Source organism: Euleptes europaea, chromosome 13, assembly GCF_029931775.1.
Source record: "Euleptes europaea isolate rEulEur1 chromosome 13, rEulEur1.hap1, whole genome shotgun sequence".
NCBI classification, from domain to species: Eukaryota; Metazoa; Chordata; class Lepidosauria; order Squamata; family Sphaerodactylidae; genus Euleptes; species Euleptes europaea.
Window position 1 is genome coordinate 60,246,898 of NC_079324.1, and position 27,102 is coordinate 60,273,999.

The window sequence follows — 27,102 nt, forward strand, 5'->3', positions numbered from 1 at the left end:
AATTCCTGTATTTTATCATTGGTAGTGGTGGAGGAAAGTGCCATCAAGTCACAGCTGACATATGGCGACCCATCATGGAGGTTTCAAGGCAAGAGATGTTCAGAGGTGGTTTGCCATCTCCTGCCTCTGTGTAGCAACCCTGGACTTCCTCGGTGGGCTCCCATCCAAGTACTAACCAGGGCCTACTCTTCTTAGCTTCCGAGAACTGATGAGGTCAAGCTTGCCTGGGCCATCCATGCCAGGGTGTTTTATCATTACAACATCACCATAAGGTGAGGTATGCCCAGAGAAAATAACTAACCCGAAATAATTCAGTGTGTTTCATGATTTAAGAAGGGATCGAAGCCCAAGGCTCATTAATTCAACATTCTAACCACTAAAGGTCTATTTATGCCCGGGAGGTTTTGCCTTGGATTTGCCGCTCTCTAGATGCACGTTTTCCCCAGCCAAATTCTCAAAACTCAACACTAAGCCCCCATGCAGAGTTTGGGAATTTGGATGGGGGAAATGTGCATCTAGAGAGTGGCAAATCCAAGGCAAAACCTCCCATGCACAAATGACCTGTGTTAACAGACTTGGCTTTTTGAAAGCATACCTTACAAGCCATCTTTGACAGGCACTGGTGGAATTCCTTCTTAGAAAACGTGGTACTGCACGTTTGAACAAACATGGTTTGTTCAAACGGACACCATTGATTGAGATGCTTTTGGAAATTAGTATTTCTTTCTTTTTGTATACAGTCTTTTGAACGTTCCTATTGTTAAGGCCCGTTGCTTACATGATAAAGTTTGAGTTGCTTGAAAGTCATCAGACGAAGCCTGGATCTTATTTATCCTGTCCCAAGTGATAAAGCCCATCTTTACCAGGGCATGATCCATCCGGATGTGCTCCTGTACAAACTTCATTGAAAATGAATGAGGGCTTCGTGAGAGACTTGGGCTTTTGTGGGTTTCCCATTCATTTCTCATGGAGCCTGTGCAGGAAAACTTGCTGGTGTATTGGGCCCAAAGGTACTACAGGCCTGACATTCCAGCTGCTCTTCTGGACGGTTGTGTGTATAATTTTTGGTTTTGCACACCTGGGATTTGAACGTCCTCTTCCCCAAGATATGACAAAAAGAAGACCGTCTTCCCTTTCAGGGTCCTTGTCATTTCTTAAAGCAACGGGATCTCTTGGATTTAATTGCAACCCTTTTTTTTTCCTTCTTTCACAATGGCTCTGGAGATTGTGTAGGAATGCATTTCCCTCCTTCTTCTGACATTTCTTCCTTGCATTTTGGATTGAAAAGTAATTGCAACGTGTTGGACACGACCGGAGCAAATGCTCCTCCACCTCTCAGAGATGAAGGAAGCCATCGGATAAGTCACCTTAGTCGCCAAAATTAATTACGCTCTTTAACGATACCTGAGAAAAATATTGTGTGTTTTTTTTTAATCAAGAAGGACCCTTCTCAGCAGTTTTTGAGGATGCTCTGACCATCCCTGGGTAACCTGCGCAGCTTCCTTTCCATCTCCCCTTCTGTAGAGAAACTCTTTAGGTCAGAAAAGAAAAAAAGCTCTCTCATCATTATCCAAAATGGTGTCTCTGTCTGCTTTGTATAGCAGCCCTTCGTCTTTCTCTCTCATACACACTCACGCACACTAATGCCAGCACCCTGGCTTAAGGCCAAGGGACTTAGACAAAGGCATCCTGGCAATTCAATATATCGGCTTTGCAGTGCTTTGACTGCAAATGCTCTTGTGCTGTGCGGAGAGTCGTGGGGTTTGCGCTGCCAGACTCGCAGAGCGCTTCTCTTTCCTGTCCACGTTAAATGCTCCCGCCCTCTATCCTCCCTGTCTTTCTGGTTTAGCTTCCGAAGGGGGAGAAAAATTATCTCTTTTCTTTTATCTAAACAAAAAAACCACGCAGCAGAAGGCAGAAAAGGCAAGCTGTTCCTTCGCTTGCTCGTTTGTCCTTGCAGACAAGATAGTTGGACCGCTTCCCCTGTTAAATTTCTTCCTGTACTAAAGGATCAGGGGCCTCATTGGAGAGTGGAAGGCAGCAACCTGGTTCCACTCTTAAATCTAGACATGTAGGATTAGGGAAATGGCTGTTTTTCACCTATTGAGTCGTGATCCAAAAGAAGCTCTGGAAAGTTTTGAAGGCTGCTGTGGACTTGGAAATAAATCATATTTTCCTTCCTGGCACTCCACAGTGTGTTTCATTATGCATTCCAGGTGGCTAGATGGGGTGGGGAAGGGTTTTTAAGGCCTTCTTGGTGCTGTTAATTACCCACTTAGCTTTGATTGTCCCCAGCAATTAGCAGGGAGGGAGAAGGGTTCTTCTCATAGTGCATGACAGAACACGGGGCTTTATCTTGCAGAACCTCTTTTAAGAATGTCCCCAATCTGACCCCGATAATTAAAAAAAACCTGCCTCCTTTTATTCTTCCTAAATTTCTCCTTATAGTTATGCCAGGGTTGCCAGGTCCTTTTCCTGCTTGTAGGCTAGGGTTGCCAGGTCTGCGTTGGGAAATTCCTGGAGATGTTGGGGGTAGAGATGGGGGTGGGCAGGGTTTGGGGATTGGAGGGACCTCAGCAGGGTATAATGCCATGGAGTCCACCGTCCAAAACAGCCATTTTCTCCAGGGGGGTTGATCTCTGCAGTCTGGAGATCAGTAGGAATTCCAGGAGATCTCCAGCCACCACACGGAGGTTGGCAAGCCTATTCTCCGCCTTTTGCCCAGTATACAGAACATAAGCAGGCGGGCCTTTTCTTGGTGAGGAGGTAACATGGTCAAAAAAAGCTTCCCCTGTCAGACCCCCCCCCCCCGATTAAAGAGGCAGGAGCAGTTGTTGTTTTTAAGTTGACAACCTTTTCGGCTCTGTTTCTCTGGTTTTGACTGCAACCATGGCTGCTTTTTTTTATTCCGGCATGGTTCCCGAGATGGGCCAAGGGCTGAAGTTGCTGCATCTCCAAGCTGAGTAGAAACCAGTTGAATTTCTGCCTGCGAGGCTGCAAATGAAGGCACAGGAGCCCTGCTAGAAAGAAAGTTGGCCGCCCTAGCTTGAGACCAAAATGGTGTCTGCCAAAATAAAACCAAAGGAGAATAAAAAAAAAATAAATCCAGGTTCTTTCTGGACCTGGGAACACAAATTCTCTGAAATTTCTGGCTAGACTGTTTCCTTTCTTTCTGGGTTTTTCTCTCTTCTCAATTTGGTCTCAGGCATTGGCAGATGATACCATTTGGATGTATGGAAAACCTAACCTGCTAATTTCCTGTCTGAAGCCCCGGTCAGAAGCTGGCTGGTTTCTGTCTGAGGCACTAACAACCCTTTTTGGATTCCAACCCAAGAATTCTGGACAACTGAGACTCAAATAGGGCTGTTGGGTTTTCTTGTGGGGCCGTTCCTGGGCCTTGACTAGCTGGTTGTTCATGCTCAGGAGTTTGGTGTGTGGGTTTTTTTTTCTTTCCATATTTTGACAGGAACTTTTATTGAATGAGCTTAGAAATGTTTTCCCCCTCCAGTTTGCTGAGGAGAGTCCCCCCTGGGTGGCTTGCTGCATTAAGAATGCAAAAAGGCCCTTATATATTAGCAAAACAGGAATAGGAGAACATCCAAAATAAATCTGGGGGGGGTGTTTAGTGTCACAAAATGGCAACCGAGGAAATGCTTCTGAGGTAAAACTTGCCTCTTCAAGAAAATTTCAGCTTTTGCCACTCAGACCCACCTGCTGGAATAAAATGTTCTCCGCTGTCTTTCTCAAACTTTAAAACAAATGGGCCAAGGAGCTTCTCTGAGGAAAGGAGTACCACCATGAGGGAGCCACCACTGGAAAAGGCCCTGCCCTTCATGCTTGCTGATCTGCCTTTGGGTAGAGATGGCATGTGGCACAAGGCCTCACTCGATTATCTTAGCCGTTGGGGTGGCATCCCCCAAAGAACCTATTCCGCAATTCTGATCACACCAGATTTGGTTTGTGCCTCGGCTTTCTTGCTCAAGAGCTATTATTTAGCTGCCTCAAGAGCATTGCTGAAGAAGTACACTATACATGTTTTAATAATAATACTTTTCCTGCAGGTATTTCCCCTGGTGGATCTGGTCTCTGTTTGGGAGACCCTATTGCCAGCATCAGGATTTTTTAGGGTCCCTGAGAAGGAAGAATGGAGAAAGATTCCCTGCTACATCTAAAGTTGCCAACTTTGAGTTTGGAAATTCCTGGAGATTTTGATGGTGGAGCCTGAGAAGGGTGTGGTTTGGGGAGGGGGTGGGACCTCAATGGGGTACAATGCCATAGAGTCCTGCCTCCAAAGCAGACATTTTCTCCAGGAGAACTGATCCCTGTCATCTGGAGAGCAGTTGGAATTCCGGATCTCCGGGCCCAACCTGGAGGTTGGCAAGAGTAAGGAGTCCCCTGCCAGGGAACCAGGCCGCATGCCTAGGGTTGCCAGCTCTGGCTTGGGAAATACCTGGAGATTTTTGGGGCAGAGCCTGAGGAGGGTTGGGTTTGGAGAGGGGAGGGGCTTCAATGCCGTAGAGTCCTATTGCCATTTTCTCCAGGTGAACTAATCTCTAGCGGCTGGAGATCAGTTGTAATAGGGAAGATCTCCAGCTACTACCTGGAGGTTGGCAACCTTACGCATGCCAAAAAGTCCCCTTCCGGCTCTTGGCGGTGTATCCAGTGGGCAGCTTCTCCCTTTTCTGTGCTATTACAGCCTTGAGTGCCCTTGGCTAATGAAAATAAAAGGGATAGTAAATGCCATGCAAAGCGTTTGATCGACTGAAGAGCTCTCAGAGGTCTTCCTAGTGCCCCCCTTCTCAGCAGGATCAGGGCCCTGGTTCCTGCCCCACGTTTCCAATCTCTGGAGCCTGCCAGTGTCCAGAGCAGAGAGGCCACCAGAGGACTTGTCTTCCCTCCTCCGAAAGGGCTAGACTAGATGGCCTTTGGAGTCCTTGCAATACTGCAGTTCTTTGGGGTTTTTTTGGGGGGGGGAAGGGGAAATGAAAACCTGCTGCATTTTCGCTTCCCATCTCCCACCCTCACCCTCCAGCTGGGCTTAGCTGGCACGGCTGCAAACATGACCATCTGCATTGCGCGAGAGGGCTGGCTGGCGCCGCGGCCAAGTCAGAAGCCCTCCTTTTGTTCTCTGCGCCTGCTGCTGTCGGTTCGCTAAGGCGCACGGCGTAGCTTGCTGCGATGTCTTACTACATTTTCGAGGCAGACGGCAAAGGACCAGGTAAAGTCCACCCAAGGCTACCAGTGGCTTGTCTTTTTCGGGTGTGTGTGTGGGGGAACTGCCTTAACTCGGTAGCGGCCTCTCGTGCTCGCTTTGGTACGCTACAGGGAAGGCACACGGGACCAAATGTAATTTCATTGGCGGTCATGCACTTGGTTCCCTCTGGTGATGTGCATACTGGCGCTCTTCTCTTTATCATCCTCACTGCCCCCTGTCTTTTCTAGTGTTGTCCCTAAGAGCATTGTTGGTTGCACCCGTGGTCAAAAATACATGGGCTGGGACCACAGATCCCTGAGTACAGCAGTCCTCCACATGTGCCTCCAAGATTTGTGCACATGTGTCTGTGGAACACAGGCAGGATGGTGCTGCTGCAGTTGTCTTGTTTGTGGGCTTCCTAGAGGCACCTGGTTGGCCACTGTGAATGGACTGCTGGACTTGATGGACCTTGGTCTGTTCCAGCATGGCCTTTCTTATGTTCTTATGTTAAGGCTTTAAGAGGGGAGTGGACGTGTTCACGGAGGAGAAGGCTATCCATGGCTACTAGTCAAAATGGCTACTAGTCATGATGCATACCTATCCTCTCCAGGATCAGAGGAGCATGCCTATTATCTTAGGTGCTGTGTAACACAGGCAGGATAAACGCTGCTGCAGTTGTCTTAGTTGTGGGCTTCCTAAAGGCACCTGGTTGGCCACTGCGTGAACAGACGGCTGGACTAGATGGGCCTTGGTCTGACCCAGCATGGCTTTAATTATGTTCTTATGTCTGCCATATCAATGGGTGGTGTGGCCGCATATGACAGCCCTGAGCAGCTTATCCAAAGGCAAGGGGGAAGGACCGGCTTGTTCATATGATGACTGCACCATAACACCAGCTCAGGAGATGGGATGTTAAGTGTTTAGGATAATCTATAGAAGTTATAGTACCAGTTTCTTCTTTTTCTTTAGTTTAATACACGTTGAGGTTCGGGGGATGTAATAAGTGTTTGCTATTTTTAAGATGTTTTAATGTTTTGGATGAAAGACAGAAGCTTGATAACAGTTTCTTTTTTCTCTTTTGTTAAGCTTGGGTTGTGGTGGGGCCCGGATGATGAAATATGTTTTACCCCCTTTCCCTATCCTAACTTTTCTTTTTCTGTATCCCCGTATATAAAAAAAACAATTTTTTAAAAAGGAGATAGGATGTCAACATTCACTTTATGTCTCATGTCACTATGCGAACAAAGAGAATTTTTTTCTCCCCACTCTGCCACCCCCACCACAGTTTTCAGCATCTCTGACAATGTCTTCTCCTGTGGCCTTGGAGATGTCTGCCAACTTTCTTTGGTTATCACCTGGATTATTTGTGTATATGAACCCCTCTGGTGTAATGGTTGGTGTGTTAGATTAGAGCTAGACAAGCTTAGGTTCAAATCCCCGTTAGGTAGTAAAACTGTTTTAAGGATTTTTTTTTTTATCGGGCTGCTCAGAGGTTGTTTTATATTTTAATGATCATGGCTTGCTTTTAATATTAAACATTTTTGTTGCTGCTTTGATGATGTGATGGTATTGTTTTCATGTGGGAGATAGGTCATACGGGCCTCAGGAGAGGTAGCATACAAATTCTCTACATAAAATGCACCGGTGGTGAGTGGTGTTCTTGTCACACACACCCTCTCTTTCAGTCTAACTTACCTTGAAAGGTTGTTGTGAGGATAAAATACAGAAGGGGAAAATCATCCTGAGCTTCTTGGTAAGATAAATTACTTCTAGACCCACTTCCCCCATCTGAAACATGGGATAGTAATGGGGGAGGGGCCATGGCTCAGTGGCAGAGCATCTGCTTGGCATGCAGAAGGTCCCAGGTTCAATCCCCAGCAACGCCAGCTAAAGGGACCAGGCAAGTAGGTGATGTGAAAGACCCTCTGCCTGAGACCCTGGAGAGCCGCTGCCTGTCTGAGTAGACAATACTGACTTTGATGGACCGAGGGTCTGATTCGGTAGAAGGCAGCTTCATGTGTTCGTGTGTACCCTAGTGGTGGTGGAAAGTGCCATCAAATCACAGCCAACCTATGGCAACCTGGGTTTTCAAGGCAAGAGACGTTCAGAGGTGCTTTGCCTTAACCTGCGTCTGCGTCGCAACCCCAGCCTTCCTTGGTGGTCTCCCATCCATGTACTAACCAGGGCTGACCCTTCATAGCTTCTGAAGTCTGTGTGGTTGGGGTCGCCTGGGCCATCTTTAGTCAGGGCTGACACGCATTCATAGAGTTGGAAAGTGCTGTCAAGTCGCAGCCGACTTATGGCGACCCTTTAGGGTTTTCAAGGCAAGAGACGAACAGAGGTGGTTTACCATTGCCTGGACTTCCTCAATGGTCCCCCATCTGAGATACGAATCAGGGCTGACCCTGCTTAGCTTCTGAGATTGGGCTAGTCTGGGCCTTACAGGTCAGAGCACTGATTTACCTTATAAGGTTTTAAGTTAGCCTGTCGAAAGCACTAAGGAAAAGTAAACAGGAGTCTTGCAGACCGTAACAGCTACCGCTTTGTAAAAAATTCCAGCAGACGTTTCTGGGGAATGGAAGCCCAGTTCTCCAGAGGCGGTGAATGGAGGATCACTGTGCTGTCCTTTTGTGTCGAGGATCGAAAAGAACGAAGGAAATTGCGGAGTCCAGGGGTCAGGAGGGGCAGGGTGAAATATAGAAGAAGAGTTGGTTTTTATATGCCGACTTTCTCTGCCACTTAAGGAAGAATCAGACCATCTTACAATCACCTTCCCTTTCCCTCCCCACAACAGACACCTTGTGAGGTAGGTGGGGCTGAGAGAGCTCTAAGAGAATTGTGACTAGACCAAGGTCACCCAGCTGGCTTCATGTGGAGGAGTGGGGAAACCAACCCATTTCACCAGATTAGCCTCCGCCGCTCATGTGGAGGAGTGGGGAATTGAACCCGGTTCTCCAGATTACAGTCCACTGCTCCAAACCACCACTCTTAACCACTACACCACACTGGCTCCTGTAATGTGGTAAAGTTCCAGCGCAGAAGGACTGATTGTCACAGTGCTTCTTGACTAGATTAAAATGTCACATCGTCGCAGCTCACTCTGCGCATGCATTTTGTGATCCTTCTTGACCCCACTAGCTGTTTGTTTCAAGACCCCCTCCATAAAACAGTGAGGGTACGCAGATTGCATCTGAAGAAGTTAGCTTTAGTCCATAATATTGTATGCTGGATTCAAAAAAGGAAAGTCTTTAAGGTGCCCCAAAACTCTGGTTTGTTGTTTCTGCTACCCCTCTGGAATTATTACTTAGGAAAAAGCACTTAGGGTGATCTTCTCTGGAATCTGCATTGCTGTGGCTCAGTGGTAGAGCATCTGCTTGGCATGCAGAAGGTCCCAGGTTCAATCCCCGGCATCTCTAGTTAAAGGGACTAGGCAGGTAGGTGATGTGAAAGACCTCCACCTGAGACTCTAGAGAGCAACTGCCGGTCTGAGTAGACAATACTGACTTGGATGGACCAAGGGTCTGTTTCAGTAGAAGGTAGCTTCATGTGTTCATGTGTGATATCATTGTGCCTCAACTGCTTTTTGATGGTGCCTCATTTTTAAAAAAGTTTGTTTTACATTGAAAGGACCTCTTGCTTCCGTAGGACCGTCTGCAGTGTGGTTCTGCTCAGTGCCCTGACCCTTGAGAGGTAAAGTGGGTGGTCACAAGAAGGTGGGGCCTTTTCTATGGGTCCGCCTCCTCTTGGCCTTTCCCTCCCCACAGCTGCTTGCCTGGCCTGTCTCTTTAGGCACCAGGTGAAAATGCTTTTGTTTCCTGAGGCTTTTGGTAGATTTGTGTGTGTGTGTGTGTGTGTGTTTTCTGCCTCTGACTCATTTGCTCTTTGCTCTGATGGTGTTCAGGGATTTTATTGGCTTTTTATCTAAATATTATTTTGGCTGCTAAATTAACTCTTGTGGTTGTTACTTGTACCTTTGGTCGTCTCATGTGAGTTGATGCTTTAAAAAAAACAACTGTTGGGAACCACCTTGAGTGCCATTGGCCGAGAATCTGCAGGGTATATGTTTTAAAGTTTCCTGTGGGAGGGAGTTCCAAAGTCTTCACCCACTTCCAGAAGCAAGGCAGGTAAGCACAAGGGAGAGGTCTTTTTTTCTGCCACTATTCTAAGACTTGGGAACTCCCCTCCGCAAGAATTCACCTAGGCTCTGAATCTGCTGTCTTTAGGTGTTGGGCAAAGACTTTAATTTTTTTAAGTCTTTTTGCTTGGTTATGCCCCTCCTTCCTTTTGCCAGTTGCTCTGTTACCACTTTTACTGGTGGTTCTCTGGTCTCTGCCAGTTTTACTGCTGTTTTTATGGAAGTACTGAAACTTTGAACTACTGCTGTCTTCTTTCTTTTGTTAGTGCCACTTTATTAATGATCTTATTGCTGCTATTATTGATTTGAATGCTGCCAGCTTTAATTGTTTTAGTCTAATTGTTTTTCTTTCTGTATATTGTAATCCACCTCAGAAATATTTTCATTGGGAATATGGGATGGGTAATGTACATAACAAAACGACGACAATACATTATTCTGTAACAATCCTGACTTTCTCCCCCCCCCCAACTTTCGTTCTGCAAAGGTGGGAACGTCCACTCTCCATCCACTAGCATGGCCGGTTCTGGACAATACAGGCAGCTTATCAATGACTACGGACCCCCGTCTCTAGGCTACACACAAAGTGTGCAGGTAAAAGCCTCCTATTTGGTTTTAACCTTTTTTGTTGAAATTGTGAGGGGACTGCAGGATGTTGCATGGAGAAGCGGCCCTCCAGTTCATTGTGTGTGCTGTAAAGTCACAGCTGACTTATGGCAACATAAGAACATAAGAAAAGCCATGCTGGGTCAGACCAAGGTCCATCAAGTCCACCAGTCTGTTCACACAGTGGCCAACCAGGTGCTTCAAGGAAGCCCACAAACAAGACGACAGCATTATCCTGCCTGCGTTCCACAGCACCTAATATAATACGCATGCTCCTCTGATCCTGGAGAGAATAGGTATGCATCATGACTGGTATTCGTTTTAACTAGTAGCCATGGATAGCCCTCTCCTCCATGAACATGTCCACTCCCCTCTTAAAGCCTTCCAAGTTGGCAGCCATCACCACATCCTGAGGCAGGGAGTTCCACAACTTAACTATGCGTTGTGTGAAGAAATACTTCCTTTTATCAGTTTTGAATCTCTAAAACGATGACCCCATAGGGTTTTCAAGGCAAGAGACTTCAGAGGTGGTTTGCCATTGCCTGCCTCTGCATGGCTGGGAGAGTTCGGAGGGAACTGGGACGGGCCCAAGGTCACCCAGCAGGCTTGATGTGGAGGAGTGGGGAATCACATGAACACATGAAGCTGCCTTATACTGAATCAGACCCTTGGTCAATCCAAGTCAGTATTGTCTACTCTGACTGGCAATGGCTCTCCAGGGTCTCAGGCAGAGGTGTTTCACATCACCTACTTGCCAAGTCCCTTCAACTGGAGATGCCGGGGATTGAACCTGAGACCTTCTGCATGCCAAGCAGATGCTCTACCACTGAGCCACAGCCCCTCCCCCCAGTTCTCCAGATTAGAGTCTGCTGCCCTTAACCACTACACCACACTGGCTCATTAGGGGTTAAAATATAACAGAGCTTGCGCTGTGATATTTTAAGAGGTTGGGTTAAACTGTTAAGCGATTGCACAATCTAATTAATCAGTGTGGTTGGCGCAGATGCGAACGAGCGGCGTTAGAGATGCTTAGTCACCAAGCCTTCTGTTAGCACTGGCAACTGGTTTGACTGCCCCCACCCAATTATGCAGATTTACGAAAGGATGCCTCTTCTTTCGAACACTATTTCATGTAGCCCTGCCCACTACAGAAAGTTGCTGGATATACATATCTGGCTTCCCTACGTCTGGCAAGTTCTCCAGCAGTTCTGGCACACATCCCGCTCACATCTCTTCTCTTCCACCTTGCCCTTAAGGCACACTTGTGTTTCTCCTTTTCAGTCATCCCACCTGAGGTTTGCAATGCATTCGTTTATTTACGATATTTGCGCCCTGCCTTTCTGCCCCGTCAGGGCCACCGAGGCAGCTTACAGTTAAAGCAAGCATTATAAAAAAAATCATAAAGCAATTAAAGTCAAAAGGACATCTTTAAAAGCAAAAAAGAAGAGTTTATAAACATAGGGCAGGAAGGAGGGATTGCTGGGCAGGAGTGTGAGATGAAGCAAAAAAGTCTTTGCCTGCTGGCAGAAGACAAGGCCCAAAGGGGACAGATGAATATCCCTGGGGAGAGAGTTCTCTAGTTTTGGTGCCTGATGATCCTAGCTGTCTCCTATGCAAGTACCAACGCTGCTTAGCGTCCAAGATCTGCCCTGACCTCTCCTTAGAAGCAGATCAGATCAGCTGTGCCAGTGGCAGCCACAGAGCTATTTGCCTGCCTACTCCTTCTGTGACATCACAGCAGCACAGCCAATCTCTGGAAGAAGCATATCAACACTACTGCCACAAAGTCCCTTATAGTGCGTTAGTAACTTGGACAGCCCTAATAGGTGACAGTGATCGTGTGGGTTAAGATAAGTAAAACCTGGTCTTTTTTATTCTTTGGAAAGTTATTTCAAATGCATTCATTTATTTAGAATATTTCTGTGCTGCCTTTTTGGTGTCCTGCTCGAGGAAGCTTACAATTGAAAACACAGTATAAAAAACAAGCTGTTAGACAGAGGTATGTACATTCGTGCCATCAAGCTGCAACTGACGTGGGGATGTAGCTCAGTGGTAGAGCTACATGCTTTGCATGTATGAGGCCCCTGGTTCAATCCCCAGCATCTCCACTTTTAGGGGAGGGGCCATGGCTCAGTGGTAGAGCCTCTGCTTGGCATGCAGAAGGTCCCAGGTTCAATCCCCGGCATCTCCAGTTAAAGGGGCTAGGCAAGTAGGTGATGTGAAATATCTCTGCCTGAGACCCTGGAGAGCCGCTGCCCATCTGAGCAGACAATACTGACTTGGATGGACCAAGGGTCTGGTTCAGCAGAAGGCAGCTTAACGTATTCATGTGTGTGACTTTTGGTGACTGCAGCAAGGGTCTTTCAAGGCAAGTGGTGGTTTGCCAGTGTGCCTTCAGAGCCTTCCCATCCAAGTACTGACCCTGCTTAGCTTCTGAGATGTGACGAGATCGGGCTATACCCTCCTCATCAGACAGAAGCCGAGAGCCAGCGTGGTGTAGTGGTTGAGAGCGGTGGTTGGGAGCTGTGGACTCTGATCTGGAGAACCGGGTTTGATTCCCCACACCTCCACATGAGCGGCAGAGGCTAATCTGGTGAACTGGATTAGTTTCCCCACTCCTACACAGGAAGCCAGCTGGGTGACCTTGGGCTAGTCACACTCTCTCTGCTTCAACTACCTCACAGGGTGTCTGTTGTGGCGAGGGGAAGGGAAGGTGATTGAGAGGAGGTTTGATTCTTCCTTAAGTGGTAGAGAAAGTCGGCATGTAAAAACCATCTCTTCTTCTATTTAAACTGCCCATAAAACAGAGCAGACCGTTAAAAAACTGATAGGATAAACCCCTAACTAAAAGATTGGGTAAAAAGGGGTATTTTAGCCTGGTGCCTAAAACAAAGTTCTAAATATACCCAATGGGTAGCTGTGTTTGTCTGTAGCAGTAGAAAAGAGCAAGAGTCCAGTAGTCCCTTAAAGACTAGTAAAATTTCTGGCAGGGTATGAGATTTCGTGAGCCATGACTTACTACTTCAGATACAGCTATACCTGAAGAAGTGAGCTGTGACGAAAACTCCTACCCCACCAGGAATTTTGTGTCTTTAAGGGTCTACTGGACTCTTGCTCTTTTCTACCGAATATACACAGATTGTCTGACATTACACTTTGAATCAAACACTTTCCCCACACCAGGCAGCTCTGATTAAAACACACACTTTAAGTTGCAGTACATACGTTTATTGATCTGGGGCTGATTTGACGTTTGCTGGTCACTGGGACTTTTTGCCTAATTTGGATCCTGTGTCTTTCCACCCTGTCAGGGTACTAGTAGCAGTCAAGTTCCACAGAGCAAGTACGCAGAACTTCTGGCCATCATAGAAGAACTAGGAAAAGAAATTAGGCCAACGTACGCCGGAAGTAAAAGTGCCATGGAGCGGCTAAAACGAGGTAATCAAGCTAGTTCGAGGGGGGAAAGATATAAGAACATAAGAAAGGCCCTGCTGGATCAGACCAAGGCCCATCAAGTCCAGCAGTCTGTTCACACAGTGGCCAACCAGGTGCTTCTAGGAAGCCCCCAAACAAGACGAGTGCAGCAGCACCGTCCTGCCTGTGTTCCACCGCACCCAAAATAATAGGCATACTCCTCTGATACTAGAGAGAATAGGTATGCAGCATGACTAGTATCCATTCTAACTAACAGCCATGAATACCCCTCTCCTCCATGAATATGTCCACTCCCCTCTTAAAGCCCTCCAAGCTGGCAGCCATCACCACATCCTGGGGCAGGGAGTTCCACAATTTAACTATGCCTTGTGTGAAAAAATACTTCCTTTTATCTGTTTTGAATCTCTCACCCTCCAGCATTAGCAGATGACCCCGTGTTCTAGTATTATGGGAGAGGGAGAAAAACTTCTCCCTGTACATTCTCTCCAATCCATGCATAATTTTATAGACCTCTATCATGTTTCCCCTCAGCCGCCTTCTTTCCAAGCTAAACAGCCCCAAGCGTCTTAACCGCTCCCCATAGGACAGTTGCTCCAGTCCCCTAATCATTTTGGTGGCTCTTTTCTGCACCTTCTCAAGCTCTGCAATATCCTTTTTTAGGTGTGGTGACCAGAACTGTACACAGTATTCCAAGTGTGGTCTCACCATAGATTTGTACAAGGGCAGTATGATATCAGCAGTTTTATTCTCTATTCCTCATGTAATTATAGCCAGCATGGAATTTGCCTTTTTTACAGCAGCTGCACACTGGGTTGACATCTTCATTGAGGTATCCACTACCACCCCAAGATCCCTTTCTTGGTCTGTTGCTGCCAGCACAGATCCCATCAGTGTGTATGTGAAGTTGGGATTTTTTGTCCCAATATGCATCACTTTACACTTACATTGAATCTCATTTGCCATTTTAATGCCCATTCTTCCAGTATGCAGAGATCCTTCTGGAGCTCTTCACAGTCCGATTTTGTTTTAACCATCCTAAATAATTTGGTGTCATCTGCAAACTTGGCTACTTCACTGTTTAACCCCAACTCCAGGTCATTGATGAACAGGTTGAAAAGCACCGGTCCCAACAGAGATCCCTGAGGCACCCCACTGCTTACATCCCGCCATTGTGAGAACTGACCATTGATTCCTACTCTCTGCTTCCTATTTTTCAGCCAGCTCTCAATCCATAAGAGGACTTGTCCTCTTATCCCTTGACTATGAAATTTGCTTAGCAGTCTCTGGTGGGGGACTTTGTCAAAAGCTTTTTGGAAATCCAAATACACAATATCCACAGGCTCATTCCTGTCCACATGCTTATTGACGCTTTCAAAAAACTCTTAATAGGTTAGTGAGACAGGACCTACCCTTACAGAAGCCATGTTGGGTTTTGCCCAGCAGACCTTGCCCTTCTATATGCTTGACAATTGTATCTTTAATAATGCTTTCCACTAATTTACCCGGAACAGACGTTAAGCTAACTGGCCTGTAATTTCCTGGGTCCCCCCTGGAACCTTTTTTATAAATGGGTGCTACATTGGCCATTCTCCAGTCCTCTGGTACAGAGGCTGATCGAAGGGACATATTACATACCTTTGTTAGAAGTTCAGCAATTTCCCATTTGAGTTCTTGAAGAACTCTAGGATGAATACTGTCTGGTCCCTGTGACTTGTTAGTTTGCCGTTTGTCTAGACCAGTGGTTCCCAACCTTTTTTTGACCAGGGACCACTAGGACTTTTTTGTTTGGTGCAGGGACCCCAAGGTTCAAAATAAAAATTCTGAGAATTTGAAAATAAACTTTAATCATAACTGTTAGTTAAACATTAAACTTAGAATAATATTTGAATATATATTTTTATAATAGAGAACTTTTAATTGAAAATATTAATTTATTATGGGTTTATAACTTTGTTTCGCAGACCTTAATTTAGTTCTCGCGGACCCCTGGGGGTCCATGGACCCCCGGTTGGGAACCAGTGGTCTAGACGTTCTAGGACTTCCTGCCTTGTTACCACTATTTACCTCAGTTCCTCATTTTCCCCTCTCCAAAATCTCTGTTCAGGAGAAGGAATCTGCCCTGTATCTTCAACAGTGAAGACAGATGAGAAGAATTTGTTTAGTTTTTCAGCAGTCGCTTTATCCTCCCTTAGAGTTCCTTTACTCCCATTGTCATCCAATGGTCCAACTGCTTCCCTAGCTGGTTTCCTACTCCTAATATACTTAAAGAATTTCTTATTGTTTGTTTTGATGTGTTTAGCAATATGCCCCTCAAAATCTTTTTTTGCATCTCTAATCTGTTTGCATTTCCTTTGTGCAAGTTTGTGTTTGCTTCTGTTTGCCTTGTTTGGGCAAACTTTCCAGTCTCTGAAGGAAGACTTTTTTTCTCTAATTGCTTCCTTTACCTTACCCGTTAGCCATGGTGGTGACCTCTTGGACTTATTACTACCTTTCCTGACCTGCAGTATACAAGCTAGCTGAGCCTCTAGTAATGTGGACTTGAGTAACCCCCAAGCCTTTTCAAGAGATTTAACCCTCCTAACTGTTCCTTTCAACTTCCTCTTTACCAGTTTTCTCATTTTAGAGAAGTTCCCTAAAGTCAAAGTTAATTGTGTGAGATTTCCCAGTCACTTTCCCATTTGCATCTAAATTAAATTTGATGCCATTGTGATCACTATTACCAACTGGCTCAACTACATCCACATCCCGCACTAAATCACTGGCAGCACCACAGAGTATTAAATCCAGGATCGCCTCCTCTCTGGTAGGGTCTATGACCAACTGTTCGAGGGCACAGTCATTTAGGATGTCTAAAATTTTTATCTCTTTGGCTTGACTGGAGCATACATTTATCCAATCAATATGAGGGAAGTTGAAGTCTCCCATTATTACTACTTCATTACCTTTACATTCTTCCCTAATTTCATTCTCCATCTCAAGATCACCCTGAGCCATTTGGTTAGGGGGCCGATAGAAATTAATGGAAAACACGGAATAAAGTATTTAACTTCGCAAGATACTGGGGAAAGCTCGAGGAGAGGAGAACTGGCTCTTTCTCCATTTTTATTCTGTCCTCCAAAATGCTTAGGATAGCATATGTGGTTCGCCCTCTTCCGTTTTGTCCTCACAACAGCCCTGTGAGGTAGGTTAGACTGGGTGACCAGCCCCAGAGAGCTTGATGGCCAAGTGGGGATAGTCCTGATCCGACTCAGGCATCATGCGCATGGCAACTGAGGAGAACCTGCAGTTTACATGTGACTGTTGCAGAAGGTGAGGGACCCCCAGATCCAACCTGTACAGCGTAAGGACATGAGATGGGATCAGATTTGGCTCCTGCTGTGAATGTGCCAGGGGGGCTTAGGTACGCCACTAATCTTTCTGTCCCCTACCTGCTATATGTATGTAAATGCCATCAAGTCACAGCCGACTTCTGGCAACCCCAGCAAGGGCTTTCAAGGCAAGTGAGAAGCAGAGGTGGTTAGCATCATAGAATCATGGAAGGGGTCACCAGGGTCATCTAGTCCAACCCCCTGCACAATGCATGAAATTCACAACCACCTCCCACACACACACCCAGTGACCCCTACTCCATGCCCAGAAGTTGGCTAAGATGCCCTCCCTCTCATCATCTGCTTAGGGTCATAGAATCAGCATTGCTGACAGATGGCCATCTAGCCTCTGCTTAAAAACCTCCAGGGAAGGAGAGCTCACCACCTCCCAAGGAAGCCTGTTCCACTGAGGAACCTCTCCAACTGTTAGAAAATTCTTCCTAATATCTAGACGGAAACTCTTTTGATTTAATTTCAACCCGTTGGTTCTGGTCCGAGAACCAATGGTTGGCCATTGCCTTCCTCAGCAGAGTCATCCGTGGTGGTCTCCTTTCTAAGTACCACCCTACTGAGCTTCTGAGATCTGACGAGATCAGGCTATACCATGCTGCCTTCCCTCTCACCTGCCTGCAGTATGGGTGTAATAATGCCAACCTTAGATGCCTGTTATAAAGAATACTTGAAATTTTTTGAACACTATACAAATGTCAGCCCAATTAAACATACAATGCATTTATTTATATCCCACTCTCCTCCCCATTTGAGACTTACTGCTTTTAGAACATTGTTCTTCGCTCCACCATTTTCCTCACAACAACCTTGTGAAGTAGGCCAGACTAAGAGATTGTGATGGGCCCAAGTTCACCCCGCGAGTTTCCATGGTAAATGTGGGGATTCGAACCCAGGTGGCCCGGGGTCCTAATCCATCACTCTATCAACTGCACCACATTGGCTCTCAATCTCCATCCGTTTCAGTATCCTCTACTTCAGTTTGCTGACAACTCCCAGGCAGAGAAAGTTCTTTCCCACTTCACTCCGACAATTTTTAGTTTTGAGATTATCAGGGAATCGAACCTGGGACCTTCTGCATGCAAAGTGTGTACTCTGCCTTGGAGCCACTGTCCCACCTCTTTATAGAAATGTTGTGATAGCCACAAAACAGTTTCAGTGGATAATTTTCTTTAAAAGCTTAAGATAAAATGATCCCAACCAACCAAAGTGTGTCTAACAAAGGCTCACAAACACAAGTGATCCAGGCTAGTCTTAGTGGGACAGAGAATCTCTCCTGCATGAGAGCATTTAAACATGGTTTGTGCAGGAGAATTCTATAGTGGCTGGAATTTTCCTTGGCAAGAACTAACATCCTCACCTATTTCCTAAACGTGGGATATTTTTAAAGCCAGTCCAAACCGATCATATGTATCTGTTTTGCAGGCATAATTCACGCTAGAGGATTAGTTCGAGAGTGTTTGGCAGAGACCGAGCGGAACGCAAGATCCTAGCTCACCCTCTCAAGAGGCAAGGTTTTCCATCGCTTTATGAACAAGACAGAATTCCATTGGAGATGACGGAAATGTTCAGACAAATCCCTTAATTTGACTGTTCTCCCCCTCCCTTCTGCCCTTTTCAAGAATGTGGGCTGGGACCCAAAGAGCTACTTGAGACGCACCCGAGGGCTTTGTGTGCCCGGTGGAATGTTCAGACTTTTTTTTTTGCTTTGAGTAACAGATTCTCCCCCCGCCCCAGCCTGTTTTTGAAACTCCACTTTGTTTCAGAAGCAGATCGGCGTCCGACGACGAAGGCATCTGGGACAGATGCAAAGTCCAAAGCCCCCTCTGGCCACATGGAACTTGTGCGGTTCTTTGGATCCTGGCTGTAAAGAATGAGATTCCTCCTTCCTCCCTTTTAACAAGGAGCTGGCAACATTTCAGTTTGGTTGGACACTCTCTGAATTTGTTTGGGATATTTTTTTTTTTATAAAAAAAATTGCACTCGGTTTACTTTTCCTCTAGTCTTATTTTCTTGTTTCTTAATGCATTTGTTTTCAAGCAGCATTCCAGGGAAGCCCCAAAGGTTCCTGGTGGGGGGGTGTCAGTAAAAGCAACCTGCCCATGAAATTTATAGCTGCAGAAGTGTTTGGTGAAAACGCTGTAGCCTGTACCATGTCCCAGAATCCTTTGCAAAGCAATGGGATTCCACAGCACATGCACGGGGGGGGGGCTTTGTAGCTGGGCCAACATGGAAAAGGGTCCTTCAGGTTAAAGTCTGGAAAACACTCCCCTAATCATCTGTATGTTCACCTTCCAAGGAAGGATTTTATGTTAAGGACCGAGATAATTTCCCTCCCCACCGTTAAGCTTCCTTATTCATGTAGTCTGATACATAAACTCCATTTAACCCCCCCCCCCATCCTATTTGTTTTTGCATGACTGTCCTTGTTTCAGAAACCATTTAAAGTGCATGAGTTAGAACGCAGTCTATTAAATCCTGTCAGGCCCCCCCGCCAAAAAAAACACTAACCTGATTTCTTCCAAGATTTAAAACGGTAACTTTGCCAAAAAAAAAAGGAAAAAAATCCAAATGGGCTACTAAAATTTATTTGCATCTTTGTATGTATTTATTACTTGATGTAATAAAGCTTATTTTCATTAACAGTCTTTATTATTAAGAAGTGTGGACAAATATTTGTATTATTTTGCAATCCTGCAAAAGTATCTTGTGTGTAAATAGTTCAGGGGATCAGAGATCCCAGCAGAGGGCAGCAGAGGCACAGGAACAGAGCCGCTGAATGAAAATTAGGGGCCTCTTGAATTGCCAGTCCTTGGGGGCAGGGGACCTCTTGGGTCTCCTCCCAATTCCAAGTGGAGCCACGGCTGTCTTGTGACTACTCCCAGTGTTTGCATCAACACCTTTCTTCTGGTTTGTCAGCTGACACAAGGGGCACAATTGCAAGAAATAAAGCAAGGGGTATGTGTTTTGGCTGCCCACGGTTCTGATTGTGGCCCCCTCTGCCCCAGAAATACCTAAAAAACTGCGCCGCCCTGAAGAATGGGGGAGTGGTAGGAACCTCCTTACAAGTTTCAACTCTGCTGTGAAGTGAACCAATTCAGAAAACAGTAGAGGTGCGGAAGTCCAGCCCGCAATCTAGCCACAGGTCTGGAAAGCATGCGGGCATCCTAACAGCATACTCAGGCAACCAGACCCAGGGCCTTCTATACCTTTTCAGTCTAGAAAAAAGATGTCCAAGGGGAGGATATGACAGAGGTTTATAAAATTATGCATGGGGTAGAGAAAGTAGGAGCATTTATTTATTTATACTTTTATCCCGCCCTCAACCAGCCAGCGTGGTTTAGTGGTTAAGAGCGATGGTTTGGAGTGATGGACTCTGATCTGGAGAACCGGGCTTGATTCCCCACTCCTCCACATAAGCGGTGGTTGGTAATCTGGTGAACTGGGTTGGTTTCCCCACTCCTACACATGAAGCCAGCTGGGTGACCTTGGGCTAGTGGTGGGTGGGACACATCACAGGTACCTAAATGCTCCTTATTTGTCCTCCAGTGCTTTCAGTTCTTTCAAATGCCTCTTCCTTTCAAGATTCTCCTTCGCCTGCTGCCTCTTTTCTTGCTTCTTCTTCTGCAGTTCCTTTTTCTCTTTAATAACCTCGCTGGTATCCCCTTTGTAGAAGACATCCACTTTCTCCTGCAGGATTTCTCTGGCTCTCTGGCGGTTCTGCTCTACCGATCGCGTTTGATGACACTGGTGGGGAGAAAATTCATTTATTGGAGAGGCGGCAGCTGGGCCTGGCCTAGAGGTTAGATATATTTCTGCAGTTCTATCAGGATGAGAAATATGAGGTTATTACTGGCAAGAAACTTGCCCGGCTACAGTCCTGGAGGAAAAGGACAGATAAGAAGAAGCACACAGGGACTGCAGTAGCCAGAGACTATTTATAGGAGCCAAGCAAACAGAGAGAAGAGTTGGTTGTTATATGCTGACTTTCTCTACCACTTAAGGGAGACTCAAACTGGCTTACAATCAGCTTCCCTTCCCAAAAGACATCCTGTGAGGTAGGTGGGGCTGAGAGAGCTCATAATAGAACTGTAACTTGCCCAAGGTCACCCAGCTGGCTTGGTGTGTAGGAGTGGGGAAACCAACCCGGTTTACCAGACTAGCGTCCGCCGCTCATGTGGAGGAGTGGGGAATCAACCCATTTCTCCAGATCAGACTCTACCGCTCCAAACCACTGCTCTTAACCACTATACCGCGCTGGCTCCACAGAAAGAAATCCTGTGGATATATAAAGGGAAGGGGTTACAGGTAGAGCATGTCTGCTTTTCATCCCTTTCCTAACTTTGTTTTCTTTGGGGAATGCAAGTAATTAAGAAAGCCAGAGGGTGCAGCAAGAGCTAGTGCCTATTCTGCAAAATGCTGGTGTACTTTGGGGAGGGGCTGTGGCTCAGTGGTAGAGCATCTGCTTGGCTTGTCATGCACAAGGACCCAGGTTCAATCCCTGACATCTCCAATTGAAAGGATCAGGTTGTAGGTGGTGTGAAAAACCTCAGCCTGAGACCCTGGAGAGCCACTGCCAGTCTGAGTAGGCAATACTGACTTAAATGGACCAATGGTCTGATTCAGTATAGGGCAACTTCATATGTTCATGTAGAGTTGTACACTGTAGTCACTTCCTTTGAAATGCAGCCAGACTGTTGCACTCCATTAACTTCATAACAGTTCAGTCTTTTATATGCCGACTTTCTCTACCACTTAAGGGAGACTTAAACCAGCTTACAATCACCTTTCCTTCCCCACAACAGACACCCTGTAAGGTAGGTGAGGTTGAGAGAGCTCTAACAGAGCTGTAACTTGCCCAAGGTCACCCAGCTGGCTTTGTGTGTAGGAGTAGGGAAACAAATCCACTTCCCCAGATTAGCCTCCACCACTCATATAGAGTGGGGAATCAAACCTGGTTCTCTAGATTAGTGTCCACCACTCCAAACCACTGCTCTTAACCATTACACCATGCTGACTAGTTCAGATGCCCACAAGTATTTGTGTTAAATATTTATGGGACCACAGCTTCTGGACTGTGATTTTTATTCACCACTCATGATAAGGGGGCTATTTAAAAACATGCACTGCGCTAAATTTCAGATTATGTGAAGTGACATACAACCATGTGAAAAAAAGTGTCACCTTGACCACAATCCCAGAAGGAATATGCTTGAGGACCACACAGTTGCTACTTTTATTTGTCGCCTGGCCACCGGGTCCAGAGCCTCGCACAAACTGCTCTTCCAAGTCAGCTTCATTGAGAGGCAGGAGGTCTTCAGAGCTCTTTTCTGCTACAAGGAATAAAAGGCCAGGCCGCCGAGGCAACAGAAAACGGTGCCTCCCCCAGAGTCTCGGTGCCTGAGGGACACCACTTAGTTTAATGAATGAATGCGTGAAACACAGTAAACTTGAAGGAGGCATAGAAAGCTGGAGACGAGGACTCTGTCCTGGAAAAGAAGGCCATGAAGACGCTGATTAGTGCCGTTCCATAAAACCAGCCACTCTACGTTCAATACATTTTTCAGGTTTGTGCGCTTATGCTGTGGGGCAAGGGGGCAGACCAGCTTTCTCTGGCTACTCTCGTGCAATGCAGAAGGAATGTCAGCTGTCTGCTTTTATTAATCCCCCCCCCCTGCATTATGCAGTGGCATTCTGCTGTATCAGGGACAGATTTACTGTCCAAAGCAATTAGAGAATGTCTGGTGGTCTAAGTCCCACCCATAACACAACCAATTCTGCTGCTTTGCCTGCCTATGCTGCACATCTTGTGCTGTGTGTGAAGCCAGAGCTGAGCTGCGTCTACTGGACAGCTTTGGCATTAGCTCTTGCCAAAGTCAATCTTCCCCAAGCCATGTTCTTCACTCTCCCCATCCCAAACAGAAAACCGGCATGTTACTAACCAGCAGAAGAAGGTGTTTTTCCAGTGCTCACTGCTGCATGTCTTTTATTGGTAACAATTCCACAGGGATACATACACATGACACATGAAGCTGCCTTCTACTGAATCAGGCCCTTGGTCCATCAAAGTCAGTATTGTCTACTCAGACCGGCAGCGGCTCTCCAGGGTCTCAGGCAGAGGTCTTTCATATCACCTACTTGCCTGGTCCCTTTAACTAGATGCCGGGGATTGAACCTGGGACCTTTTGCATGCCAAGCAGATGTAGCCCTGTTATTTCTGTTATCACCAAAACAAACAAACAAACAAGGGTTTTGTGGCCCCTTTAAGACTAGCCACCCCTTGATCAGTTGCAAGGTGGTGATGAAGGGGGGCTCTGTAGGTTAAAGTTTGTGCTAGAATAAACATTTCTTATTCCTTAAAACGCCCTGACCTGAATTGCCCAGGCTAGTTTGATCTCGTCCCCCCATAGAAGCTATGGAGAGTCAGCTGTGGTTAGTACTTGCATGGGAGACCACCAAGGAAGTCCAGGGTTGCTACGTAGAGGCAGGCGATGGCAAACCACCTCTGCTCATCTCTTGCCTTGAAAACCCCACAGGGTAACCATAAGTCGGCTGTGACTTGACGGCCCTCTGACCTGGATGGCCCAGGCTAGCCCAATCTCATCAGACCTCGGAAACTAAGCAGGGTCAGCCCTGGAGATCAGTTGTAATAGCAGGAGATCCCCAGCTAGTACCTTGAGGTTGGCAACCTTATTTGGAGGATTCACAGCGTCGCCATAGGTTCGAAGCGACTGGGCACCCAGAGAGGTCAATTCCCCTGGAGGACAGGGCAGCTTCATCCAGTGGGCTCTAGGGCGTCCTACCCTGCAGGGGCGTCTTCCCCCCCCCCAGAGTCCACCTTCCAAATCTCCAGGAATTTCCCACCCTGGAGTTGGCAGGCCTCTTTTCTCGAATAGCCCGAAGGCCTCCGATCTATAGCCGAAGGGAACCCCCGCAGCTCCGGGGACATGGGCCCTTACCTCCTGCGGGCCCCTGTCGAGACGCCTCGGAAAAGGCTAGGCCTTGCCGACGACCGTCCTGCGCATGCGCCCCCCCATGTTTACTAACCAAGCACGAGCGCGCCCTGCCCCCAAAGGGAGGGAGGGAGACCCGCCCACCGTCCAATCGCAGAGCAAAACGGCCCCCTTACGCAACGCCCGTTCTTCCTATCTCAGCCCAGGATGCCCAACGGCGCGCGCCCGAACGGCCCAATGCCCCGGCGGCCTTCCCCCCGCCCCTTCCCCCCAGCCCCGAGCAGCCAATCGCGTCACAAGGCTGCCCTGGCCGCGCGGCCCTCGGCAGCCAATCGGCCGGCGGGGTGAAACCGCCTGTGCGAGAAACCCCTTCGAATCTCAACCGCCAATCCGGTGCGGGAGGGGGGGGGAGGAAGATGGAGCCCGCGTCGCTCGAGTCTGTTGTTGACAGTTTCTCAGCCGCCTGAAGCAAAGGAAAAGGGGGGAGGGAAAAATAAATACCCGTTGGCCAGCCCCTCCCGCCTCACTCGGACCCGCAAGCCGAAATGCAGGTAAGGGCCCGGAAGTGCGGCCGTTACTGCGACGATGGGGGGTGGGGGGTTCCGCCTGGGCTCGGTCGCCTTCGCTCGCACCTCTCAAAACAGGCGAGTGACGTTCCCTGTAGCCAATCGCCTTCCGGCTATGCTGTCAATAATTCGAAAACGACGGGACGGGCTGTCCAATGACGGGAGGGGGCGGGGCTTGAGAACCGGAGGGAATGGAGGGGGAGGGGAGGACCCCAAAGCGGGGCTTTAAAAATAAAAGGAATGAAGTTGGCGTCTTTAAACGACGACGAGGAGAGCCTCGGGCTTTTATACACTGCGGAGGAGCCCCGTTACCCGAGAAGTGCCTCAGAAATGAAGAACTGTATGCACGACAAGTGCCATTCAAAGTCAAGAAAAAGGAGAATGGGTTTAAGAGGGAATAAGGGTCGCCGTGAGTGGGAAGCGACTTGACGGCTCTTAACACACACACACACACACACACACACACACGCAAGGATGCTGAGTATTTGTGTAGCGTTTTCAGTTATCCAAAGTGATCCTGTTGCATGCATTAGTGGTGTGATTTTGCAATGGCAGCCCTGCAAGGTAGGCCGGTACTGTTATTCAAAGAATCATAGAGTTGGAACGGACCACCAGGGTCATCTAGTCCAACCCCCTGCCCATTGCAGGAAACTCACAACAACTTTCCCCACACACACACCCCTAGTGACCCATACTCCATGCCTGGAAGAAGGGACCATGTTACAGGAGGGGATGGTGGCTTTCATAAGAACATAAGAAAGGCCATCCTGGATCAGACCAAGGCCCATCAAGTCCAGCAGTCTGTTCACACAGTGGCCAACCAGGGGCCTCTAGGAAGCCCACAAACAAGATGACTGTAGCAGCACCATCCTGCCTGTGTTCCACAGCACCTAATAGGCATGCTTCTCTGATCCTGGAGAGAATAGGTATGCGTCATGACCAGTATCCATTTGGACTAGTAGCCATGGATAGCCCTCTCCTCCATGAACATGTCCATTTCCCTCTGAAAGCCTGAACATAAGAACATAAGAAAGGCCTGCTGGATCAGACCAAGGCCCATCAAGTCCAGCAGTCTGTTCACACAGTGGCCAACCAGGTGCCTCTAGGAAACCCACAAACAAGATGACTGCAGCAGCGGCACCTAAGACTGTGGCACCTAAGATAATAAGCATGCTCCTCTGATCCTGGAGAGAATAGGTATGCATCATGACCAGCAGTCATTTTGACTAGTAGCCATGGATAGCCCTATCCTTCATGAACATGTCCACTCCCCTCTTCAAGCCTTCCAAGTTGGCAGCCATCCCCACATCCTGGGGCAGGGAGTTCCACAAGTGAACTATGTATTGTGTGAAGAAATACTTCCTTTTATCGTTTTGAATCGCTCACCCTCCAGCTTCAGCAGATGTCCCCACATTCTTGTATTATGAGAGAGGGAGAAAAGCTTCACCCTTCCCACTCTCTCCTTACCATGCAAAATTTTATAGACCTCTATCATGTCTCCCCTTAACCGCCTTCTTTCCAAGCTAAACAGCCCTGAGACCAATAAAGTGAGCTTATGGCAGAGGAGAGATTTGGACTTGGGTAGTATGTAGATTGTCTTAGCTAGTGATCTGGCTCTAAAAGATGAGAGAATGCTTGGATGGGGACTGTTGAAAGGGGAATTTCTGAGGGGAAATGTGGAAAGAATTTTCTATGGTTTTCACACGTATTACCTTACAATAATTCTGTAAGGTAGGTCAGAATCTTGATCCCAATTTTGCTGATGGGGTTTTTGCCTTATTTATTTGTTTACTTTGTTTATACCCTGCCCTTCTCCCCAATGGGGGCCCAAAGTGGCTGATATGGTTCTCCCTCTGTTTATCTTCACAACAACCCTGTGAGGTAGGTTAGGCTGCGAATGCAACTGGCCTGAGGTCACCCACCATTCTGCTGTGACTGAGTGGGGATTTGACCGGGATCTCCCAGATCCTACTCGGACACTCTTTTTGAGTCACAGTGGCATTCCTAAGGCCATGTAGTTCATGGCCGAGGTGAGCAGTAAGCCCCACTGAGTTTGATGGAAGGGCCTGTGGCGCAGTGGTAAAGCATCTGCATGGCATGCAGAAGGTCCCTGGTTCAATCCCCGGCATCTCCAGTTAAAGGGACCAGGTAAGTAGGTGATGTGAAAGACCTCTTCCTGAGACCCTGGAGAGCCGCTGCCGGTCTGAGTAGACAATACTGACTTTGATGGACCAAGCGTCTGATTCAGTATAAGGCAACTTCATGTGTTCATGTGTACCCAGTTCACTGGACGGTATGGCAGCCTCAATCTCTTTGCTGCTTTGCTATGCTAACTTTTAAGACTTTTTTAATAGACCCTGCTCCTGTGCCTTTAACAACACTTTCACAGGCAGCAATTCAGTAGGTGAATCATTTCCCATCCTTTCTGTCAATGTGCCAAAAGAGAAACGGTTCCAGATATTTTTGTATCAGGCTATTGCTAAAGGTGCTGGAAGAAGACCAGTAAAACAGTGACCATCCTAATGTGGAGGGCAGGCCTCTGCCTAAGGAATGGGTTATATTTTCTCCCTTGTTCACGTCACAGGGACGATAAACTATATTAGGAATTTCTTGGTTAATCATTTTTAAAAGAAGGGTTCTAGAAGGCATCACTGCAATTTCTTGCATACACGTTTTGTTTTCTCGTGCTTTCTTTCATAGACTGTTTCAGATAACATTTATCTCAGATACCTAAAGCCCAGACTGTATTTCAGCCTGTTGGCTCTCATATAATAAACATCCCCCCCCTTAGCTTCTCTGTCCAATAATGACTTGGCAATTTATTATCTGTCTTGTA

General features: G+C 47.1%; 3 protein-coding genes across 3 annotated transcripts in view; 2 read left to right on the forward strand and 1 right to left on the reverse strand.

Moving 5' to 3' along the window:
- Positions 1-9,816: 9,816 nt before the first annotated feature.
- Positions 9,817-18,255, forward strand: CDK2AP1 (cyclin dependent kinase 2 associated protein 1). Its single transcript, XM_056859690.1, has 3 exons — positions 9,817-9,923; positions 13,247-13,373; positions 18,173-18,255. The coding sequence occupies exons 1-3, from the start codon at positions 9,846-9,848 to the stop codon at positions 18,238-18,240; spliced, it is 273 nt and encodes a 90-aa protein (XP_056715668.1). The 5' UTR covers positions 9,817-9,845; the 3' UTR covers positions 18,241-18,255.
- Positions 18,256-20,265: 2,010 nt separating this feature from the next.
- MTRFR (mitochondrial translation release factor in rescue) lies at positions 20,266-22,210 on the reverse strand. The gene is made up of 2 exons (XM_056859675.1): positions 21,932-22,210; positions 20,266-20,494 (listed from the first exon to the last, which is right to left on the reverse strand). The coding sequence occupies exons 1-2, from the start codon at positions 22,208-22,210 to the stop codon at positions 20,282-20,284; spliced, it is 492 nt and encodes a 163-aa protein (XP_056715653.1). The 3' UTR covers positions 20,266-20,281.
- A 2,022-nt stretch (positions 22,211-24,232) lies between these two features.
- MPHOSPH9 (M-phase phosphoprotein 9) overlaps positions 24,233-27,102 on the forward strand; it is a 35,895-nt gene continuing 33,025 nt past the window's right edge. Inside the window, exon 1 of the mRNA XM_056859666.1 lies at positions 24,233-24,251. The gene's annotated coding sequence lies outside the window, so the exon portion shown is untranslated. The remainder of the gene's footprint in view (positions 24,252-27,102) is intronic.

Excerpts from the sequence above, each read along its gene's own strand:
- CDK2AP1 (XM_056859690.1), top strand. The coding sequence starts at position 9,846 with ATGGCCGGTTCTGGACAATACAGGCAGCTTATCAATGACTACGGACCC. Across the intron at positions 9,924-13,246 it reads GCTACACACAAAGTGTGCAG|GGTACTAGTAGCAGTCAAGT; the intron begins GTAAAAGCCTCC and ends CCACCCTGTCAG. Across the intron at positions 13,374-18,172 it reads CATGGAGCGGCTAAAACGAG|GCATAATTCACGCTAGAGGA; the intron begins GTAATCAAGCTA and ends TCTGTTTTGCAG.
- MTRFR (XM_056859675.1), bottom strand. The coding sequence starts at position 22,210 with ATGCCTCCTTCAAGTTTACTGTGTTTCACGCATTCATTCATTAAACTA. Across the intron at positions 20,495-21,931 it reads CTTCTGGGATTGTGGTCAAG|TGTCATCAAACGCGATCGGT; the intron begins GTGACACTTTTT and ends TCTCCCCACCAG.